The following is a 9472-nucleotide window of genomic DNA, read 5'->3' on the forward strand; positions in this document are numbered from 1 at the left end:
TGTTCCAGTACGTCCGTGGTTCTTGGCTGGTAGGTCAATCTTATTTTGATTGTTCCATCTGGCTCAGGCAGTGGGGACTACGCATCTCTGACGGAATATTTTTTCTTCCTCTCTTCCAGGCCATCAACTACAAGGAGTCACCTAGTATTGCATTTTAGCCAGCCCAACGTGGGCTAGGGTATGATATGTTTTAAGAACGTATGTCATATAAAGTGTGGTGAAACTACCTTATCCATCATCACACACACTCTGTCTTGCCGTGTCATTGCCCCACGCTATTTCCCATTCATTTTTCGCTTCCTGTGTGGCTGTTTCTTGAAGAGTTTGTTTTTTTTTAAACTTAACTCTCTTGCTTTTGTGAAAATTGTGACTGGCAGTTTTACAAATGTCTGTTCGGTTTCTGTAAACATCTTAGCTGGCTTATTGGCAAACTGATTACCCCATTGTTGCGGTGTTTCTACCTTCCTATGAGCTCTAATCCTAATTCCAGTTACTTTATTAAGCAACTTAGCTACTTCCACCAACTCTTCAACCTGTTCGTCGAGCTGTCCATGAGACGAGGTGATGTACCTTCTCCAACCTCAGGTCAACATATTATCATGCCCTATCCCAAACTCAGGCCTACCATCTCATTCTCTACCATGAAAGCTGCTGGATTTACTGAACTGAGTTTACAAATCATTCACTATTTGTATATGCTCGTCAGCAGGGGCATTGGCCTTACTTTTCATGATTCTAATAGAATCACATAATTATGAGGCTTCATCACTTGCCTCATCAGAGTATTGGGTTAGTACCCTAAAATTGCTCATGTGTCACAATCCAGACCTGAGCACACCGGTAAAGTCTGGCTACATCACTCTTCCACTATTTGAATAATATGCTACCGACCTGATACTACCATCACTCGTTTAACTCACTGCTGTTTAGTTTCCGTTCTCATTATCACAAAAACAAATCTGAAAAAGCCTTTCAGCAATCTGACAATCCTAACTGTAGGTCAAAAGCTTGCTGTCACCAAACAAAGGTTATCTGCGTTTAAGGTCACACTCTGCTCTTTCCCTTGACAGTCCAATCTGATTGCTGCTTCGTTAGCCTACGTTGGGATACTGTTGAAGTAGTGGGAGGCTTGGAGGGCGGTGAAGGAGTTGGTGAGAGGGCCCTCGATCTTTATAGGTTTGACAGATAACAACCCATTCCTGATCATCTTCTTGATCAAATTTTCATTGAAATCTAGTGCACCTCATAACAATGAGTCTTCTGTGGCCCTGAATGTTTTCTCTTTCAAAATTGAAAGGACTGCAGGTAATGTAAATTAGGAACAAAAAACACAAGTTTCTGGATAAGCTCAGTAGGTCTGGCAGCATCTGTGAAGAGAATTCAGAAATAACATTTCGGGTCAGTAGGTTCTTAAGGCAGGCAGTGACTATAATATGACAAAATTTACTTTGCAATTTGAGAGGGACAAACGGGAATCAGATGTAGCAGTATTTTAGTTGAATAAAGGCATCGACAGAGGGAAGAGCTGACCATAATTGACTGGGAGAGGAAACTAACAGGAAAGACAGCGGAACAGCAATGGCAGGTTTTCTGGGAATAATTCAAAAATTCATTTCTAGAAAAACTAAGGGAAAGGAGGACGAAGCAACCATGACTGACAAGGAAAGTGAGGCATAAAATCAAAGGAAAAATCATATAAGGGAGCGAAAAGCAGTGGGAAACCAGAGGATTGGGAAGTCTAAAATGACCAACAGAGGACACCGAAAATTGAAAAAAGGAGGGAGAAGATTAAATATGAGTTAAGCTAGCCAGTAATATAGAAGAAATCAAGAATGTTTTTAAATGTATAAAGGACAAAAGTGAGGCAAGAGTAGCTAATGTGCTGCTGTAAAATGAAGCGAGAGAAGGAGTAATGGGAAAGAAGAAATGGTGGAGGACCTAAAGAATTACTTTGCAGTGGTCTTCACGGTGGAAGACAGAACAAAAATCTCAATAATCCAGGAGTGTCGAGAGGCAGAAGTGAATATGGTAGCCATATCCAAGGAAAAGATGCGAGAAAATCTGAAGATGGATAAATTACCTGGACCTGGTGGACTACGGAAGGAATTCTGATGGAGAGAGATGAAAAGGGAGTAGAGACGTTAGGAATGATCTTTCAGGAATCACTAGAAAAAGAGAAGGTTCCAGAGGACTCCGAAATCCCAAATGTAACTTTTGTGCTTAAGAAGGTCGTAAGGCAAGAGATGAGGAATTACAGGTTGAGTAGCTTGAAACCTTTGGCAACATTTTAGAGTCCGTTATGAAGGATGGCATTTCTCAATACTTGGTAGTGCATGGTAAAATCGGGCAAAATCAAAATAGTTTCATTAACGGCATGTCATGCCTGACAAATCTGTTAAATTTCTTTGAAATGGTAACGAACAAGGTTAACCACGGAGAGAAAATTAATGTTATCAAATTAGAATTCAAGGAGGCCTCTGAAAAGGTGCCACACAGGAGACTATTGAGTAAGATAAGAGACCATGGTGTTAGAGGCTGGTTAATAGCATGTATAGAAGATTGGCTGTCTGGCAGAAAGCAGAGACAGGGGATAAAAGAAGAATGGGAGCCGATGACCAGTGATGTTCTCCCAGTGTCAGTGTTGAGCCGACAGCTTTTCACTTTACACATTAATGATTTGGGTGAAGGGACTGAATGCAATCTGGCTAATTTTGCAAATGATACGAAGAGAGTTGGATGAGCATGCAGTAAGGATTTAGGCTGGTTAGAAAAATGGGCAAAGAACTGGCAGATGGCACACACGCAGAGAAGTGTGGGGTCACGCACTTTGGTTGGAAGAACAGAGGCACAGGCAATTTTCGAAATGGCGTGGAAATTCTGAAAATTGAAATTCAGAGGGTCTGGGGAGACCCATTCCAGGATTCTGTTTAGGGAAACTTGCACGTTGAATTTGTTGTTAGGAGGGAAAATGCAATGTTGGCATTTATTTCTAGAGAATGCAAATATAAGCGCAGCGCATATATCTAAGGCTTTATAAGACTCCGGTTTGAACACATTTGGAATATTGTGAGCAGCTATGGGTTCCCTATTTCAGGAAGGTAGTACTGGCCCTGGAGTGTGCCCTGGAGAATGAAACAGGAATGTAACTTTGAACATATGAGGAACTCTGTCTCTCTACTCGAGAAATTTATAAGGATGAGTGGGGATCTAATTAAAATTTACAGAATACTGAACGGCCTGGACATTGAGGATGTTGGGAAGTCGTTTCCATTAACAGAAGAGACGTGTACCCGAGGGCGGAGTCTTTATTTAAAGGCAAGAGCCTTCAGAACGGAGATGAGGAGAAACGACTTCAGCCAGAGACTGGTGAATCCATGGAATTCATTGCTAGAAAAGTCTGTGAAGGCCAGGTTATTGAGTAATTTAAGGGACAGATCTTTAGATTTTTAATTATCAAGAGGATCGAAGGTTACAGGGAGAAAGCGGAGAATGTGGTTGAGAAACTTGTCAGCCATGGTTGCATAACGGAGCAGACTGGATAAGCCATTTCCTTAACTGCACAGTACCTCGCTCATCTGTTTTTTTTTTTTGCTTCAATGCTGCTCAGAGCAAACTTTAATCACCTTCTGCTTCTGCAAAAATGGACTGTTCACAACTGAACATTCTCCACGAAAAATCACAGAAAGAGATAATCACCCCTTGCATTGGTTTCGAAATTATATTTTCAACTGCAAAACTAACGGGATAAAGAGTGGTTAATTGTGGTTAAATGATCAGGATGGATATGTGAGCCAGTGTATGTAGTAAAATCGGACCCTCCACTGAGGCTTGCAGCATCAGCTCCACGGTCATTTCCTGCCCCGTGCCTTCCAGTCATCACTGTCTTTTACTTTTCCACTCCTTCTCTCCTGCTATGAACTTCTTCCCGGCCAACTGCAGGTCTCTAATTAGAAACTGCAACTTTTACTAACCGATTCCTGGTAAATGGACGTCATCCACTAGGACATGATTTATAGCCCTTTCTTAATTACTGCAGAGGTGAAGAGCTGCTTTCTTCAATCCTAGACCACCTTGGATGTCGGTATAGCCAAGTTATGAGTAGGGAGGGAGTTGCATGATTTAGATCCAGTAACGCTGAAGGAACTGAGATGTAGTTCCAACTCAGAATGGCACATGGCTTGCAGGGGTGTTTGTGGGTGGCAGTTTTGCAATCTATCCACTGCCATTTTCCATCCAGACACTACCAATGTCTTACTGAACTGAGTCTGGCAGATTCAGCTTTATGTATTTTATTTGTAATCAGCATTTCGATTTCTTTTGGCGAATTCACACAAAAGAAATAATTCTCAATTTCCCAACTGGGAATTTTATCCAGAAATAGGCGATCCAAGCTCTGAATCGTAACCCCGGAAAAAAAGAGTGATCTTGACAATAAATCAGCATCTTGACTTGTACACCCTCTTCTGCTATATCTGATATCCCATCTGATATCAATCATAAAGACTTTTATTTTCTTAATAAATGCTGAAACGTATCGAATGTTTTCTTGAAGCTTGAGATCAGAAGACATGAAAATTGGGGAATTAGATTCTATTAGGTTCCCTACAGCGTGGAAACAGGCCATTCGACCCAATAAATCCACACCAACCTTCCGAAGAGTAACCTATTACATAAAAAGAATTAAATTAAAGATAAATGCAATCGATACTAGAAATCAAAGACAAACACAGAAGCATCTCTAAAGAAGTAGAAGATCTGCCATCATCTGCGGAGAATGAAACCAAATTAATGTTTCGAGTACAGTTGTACTTTCATTCAGAACAGTTCTGAAGGGAGTCAAATCGCGCTTGAAACGTTAATTTTGTGGGCCAAATGCTCCTATTCATAATTGTGACTTACACGGAAAAAAAATCAAATCAAAGTTAACAGATTTGGAGTTGATTCATAAGTTTCTAAAACTCAGCAAATCAGGTTGACCACGAAATTTTCATCTAGATAGAGGAGCAAAATAGCAATCTGTTAGTTTCAGATGTAGACATGAATTTGAAGTGCCACTTCTGTTGACCTCACACACACACACGAAAGAAAAGAAAAGCATCAAATCTAAATTAGTTCTGAAACAAAATAATAAAGATGTAAATAACACCTAATTCAGGGAAGGAGTTGAAATGAATTTGAGTGATTATAATGTAATTGGGAACAGACTGCTGATGTTTGATTTGAATTAATTTATTATTATCATATCTACTAAAGTAATGTGAAAATTTGGTTTTGCATGCAATGGAGGCAGATCACAACATAGCGTGATTGAACAGAACGAGGAATCATTGTTACAGCTGCAAAGGTAAGGCAGATAAAGCAAGATCTACATTTGATATTGTTAATTGACTAATAGTTCCGGATTTATCAAAATAGTGCTGATTGCAGAGCACGTAAACAGACATCAATAAATCTGAATGAATCATTGATGAGGCAAGTTGAAATGCTTGAACCAACTTTTTGATGTCTTCTTCTTAATAATGTTCCAGATTTTCAAATAGATAGTAACCATAGTTCCAAAACCATTGAATAAAAAATGGATAAAGGAACATGCATAAATACCACTCCAATTAATTAATCGATTTCCCAAAAAATGAATGAACAAATATATATTTATGTAATAGGTAGATAAATAACGAGATAGATAAATAGATACATACATACATACGTAGATAGGTTATAAAACACTGCCTGACAATACTTGGAGTCCTCAAGTTGTGTTCAGAGACGCAAACTGTGGACTATTATCACATCTAAAACCTCTACAACTTCAGAAGATTTCAATAGTTGGAATAGTAAACATCAGAGCTGAAGAATACTCCTTACATTTAATGAGTACAAGAGCTTGCCAGGATCCTTTCTCATTCTCGTTTGAGAGAGACCATGATGAACTGTGCCTCTGTGATGAAAGAGAAAAAGTATCGGGAGATGTCTTTATTTTGTTATCCATGGAAGGTTTCACCATGTAAAATTCGTGATAGTAGTGAAAGGACACATGAGCAGCTTTTTCATCTCTTCTCGAAATTTGGTCTGGGAAACCACATAAATGAAGACATTGTTGCAGGAACTAAGTATCTGTAGCATGTTGGTCGTTTCTTGCAGAATAATATCAGGGTCACTCGATTCCAAGCCGTTGAAGTAACCTTCACCTACCAATTGCACGTAAAGGTAACGCCCCACATAAGTGGACCAAAGGAGGAGGAAACTGATCGAGATGGCAAAGAGCAAGACAATGGATCTTTTGCGATTGGCCATCTCTGGGTCTGCACGGTCACCTTCACCCCAAAGTCTTTTGCGGGCTCTGTTAGCTTCTAAGATGTGTATTACAGTTAATGTGTTGAGAAGCAGAATGAGAAGGAAAGGGAGAAGTGGTGTTAAAATCTGATCCAGCTTGTCGTAGACCTTCCAGAAGGACGAAGTATAATAGATTGGTTTAATGTCACAGAACCAGGGCACCCCATCCACAATGTACAGCGGCTGAGAGACTAAGCAGAAAGGGACATTCTTGACACAGCTCAGAGAACAAATCATTCCTATTACCAGAGTTGCAGTTTTCTTGGTGCAGTATCTGATCTTTAGCTTCTGACAGCTGATGGCCACAAAACGATCAATGGTAAAAGCCACTGTCAGCCAGACAGAGCCATCTCGTGTAGCATAGACCATCACACTGGTGACTGTACACGCAGGGGTGGTGGACAGGACACTGTTTCTGAAGTAGATACCACCAATACGGTTGAGCACACAGCCAGCCATAATGACAAGGAAGTCCGCTATTGTGATTGCCACCAGGTAAAATGTGATGCAGAGAGAGAGCCCACATTTTCTTTGACACAGGACCACGATCGCCAACGAGTTTGCTAGAAGGACAGTAGAGATAGATATGTGACAGAATGAATCCCAAACACCAGTTAATTACCCTACCTATTTCGTGACTGACAACCTCAGCTCACCATCTTCGTACATCCTTTTATTACATCATGATTCCTACAATTACAAAGTTGTTGGTTTTTATTCAACATTCAGTCATGAATTAAACATTTGTACTTACGTTCGTCAGTCCAGTCAGACCGAGTGCAAATTCAGTTCTCTTTCCACTGAGTCAAATCGTTGCGAAGCTCACCAGTTTAATCAAACACAAAATATTTTTGTCTTATCCAAATCTTTGTTAATACTATTTGTTTAATATATTTGTTTCCTGTCTGGCAATGCCGGATTTTAATAATCCCAAGCTTTGAATTTTCAGTTACAGCCAGAGGTAGGATCACTCCTCACACCGCAAAAGTCTCAATTTATCTACAATTCTGCAATATCGCGTTTTATACCTATCAATCAGCCTATCAGTGGTTATATGTTTATCTACAGACGTAGTAATCTCTGGAAACCTTCTTTAATGTCGGCCCTCATTGTTTATGTTTCTCTTTTTTTCTTGAGGTTGTTCATTATAATCTAACTCATTGTTCACGGCTGCACCAGCATGTGTACTTTATTCCTTATTGCTCTCAAAATCATGCCTTGCTCGGCTATTTCAAACATCAGTTTATCATCAACCAGATTTCTGCCCGCCTGCTGCCACATACGGACAAGAGTCGGTAACAACAGTAACTTTTGTTCTTTCAAACTGCATGAGTGAAGATGGTATTTGGTACACACCCCACGAATTACATGGTCATCATTAGATTTTTCTTTTTCTTTAATGCCACATTCTTTTACGAAATGCAAATATGGTCAAATATCTCCTAATGACAACAACAGATTCCATAACAAATTAAAATCTCTTACGAACACTCATAACTTGCATACAAATCCTGAAACACTTTCTGACATAATATTGATGACACTACAAATTGGAAACGTATTAGTTTGTAGTCATTATGTCCGTCCTGCAATAAAAAATACTGTGATCGTTGAATGTAGATTTAATTTGAGCTCGTCTACTACAACAATTGCGATCTAATAATGCACTTTGATTCGTGGTTTACGAACCTAATTTACGAAATTACATAGCAAATGGAATTTCTAGAAATTGCTCATGAAACATTAGTTAATATCATGCATTGTTGCCAATGAAATTACAATTTCTATGCATGTTTAGCATAAAACTTTGTAACGTACTATAGGCAGGTGCTGGCTCCTAACATTCAAAGAGCGCTGAAAGTTACAAAATAATGTAGCCCACCACAAAAGGTAATATACAACACATTTGGTGATTTACAGACATAAATGATAACTTATCGGTGATTGAAGGCTTACCAAGGGCACCAATCACAGCGAGAAGGGGATAACAAATGGCAAAGAATGGGGCAATGACTGGTTCATGCATCGTCTTTCAGAAGTTAAGGAAGTTCCCGAATCTGTAGTTGCAATTTCTGCGAATTTCAAATCTTGCCTCATTTATTTTGAGCGAGTCTCCAAAGGGACGATTCGTGAACAACAAGCACTTTAGCTACAGTTGAATGAACAACCTAATTAACTGAAGTTTCCATGTCATCCATTTGCAACATCGAAAATGTTGATGTCCTCATTTCACTTTTTGACAAACAACTGAATTGAACTCTGCCATTCCGCGTTGCCATTTACAATTATTTTGGAAGTTCCACTGATTGAATATGCGAAGTCGTGATTGTATCGATATTGGAAAATTGTGTCTTCCCTCATTGCCATTTCTTAAATATGATGTGAATTTGCTTGCCATATTAGTTTACATTTTATTTTGACTGTGAAATGTTTTAATGTTTCATGCTGTAATCGAACCAACTCCGCACCAAATTCCATAAACAAGACTGCCACTGTCGGCCCATTGTACCAGCTTGTTCCTGCCCCACTGAACTAATTTTCTCCTACCTTGACTCCATCCTCTCTCGCATGTTTGGACCCTGACTACCTGCATCCATGATTCATTTGATGTCCTTGGCCATTTTGTCACCTCCTATTTCCCAGTCATAACTGCCTTTTGTTCACCATGTTCGTTTCCTCTACACCTCTATTTCCCCATCAGGATGGACTGAGAGCTTCCAGCTTCTTAGTGCTCGAGAGGAATAAACAATCCCCATCTTCTTTCTTAACAGTGGTTTCCAGGCTATTGTGTTTAACAGGGCCTTCAAAAGCACACCCCTTGTTCTCAGTTTTCATCCCATAAGTGTCTGCATTCAACGAATTATTCTCCGTGATTTCAGACAACTGCATCAGAACACCCAAAAAAACTCATCTTTCGTTCAATTCCCCCGTCTGCATTTCGCAGGGACACCCGAGACCACTCTTTGACCAATAACACCAACTCCACATCCCATGTAACAGCAAAGGTTGCTACAACTACCCCCTCACCTCCTCCCTGCTCCGCATGCAAAGGTTGAAGCATGATTTCAACTGTAATTCCTCCAATCTTGTGTATTGTATTCACTGTATCAAGTGTAGCCTACCCTACATTGGAGAAAGT

General features: G+C 39.8%; 1 protein-coding gene across 1 annotated transcript; it reads right to left on the reverse strand.

The window, feature by feature from the left end:
- Nucleotides 1–5997: 5997 nt before the first annotated feature.
- On the reverse strand, nucleotides 5998–8359 carry LOC122543675 (probable G-protein coupled receptor 139). Its single transcript, XM_043682485.1, has 2 exons — nucleotides 8290–8359; nucleotides 5998–6896 (listed from the first exon to the last, which is right to left on the reverse strand). Exons 1-2 carry the CDS (start codon nucleotides 8357–8359, stop codon nucleotides 5998–6000), a joined length of 969 nt encoding a protein of 322 aa, XP_043538420.1.
- Between the last annotated feature and the right edge of the window lie 1113 nt (nucleotides 8360–9472).

This window comes from Chiloscyllium plagiosum, chromosome 44 (assembly GCF_004010195.1).
Source record: "Chiloscyllium plagiosum isolate BGI_BamShark_2017 chromosome 44, ASM401019v2, whole genome shotgun sequence".
Lineage (NCBI taxonomy): Eukaryota > Metazoa > Chordata > Chondrichthyes > Orectolobiformes > Hemiscylliidae > Chiloscyllium > Chiloscyllium plagiosum.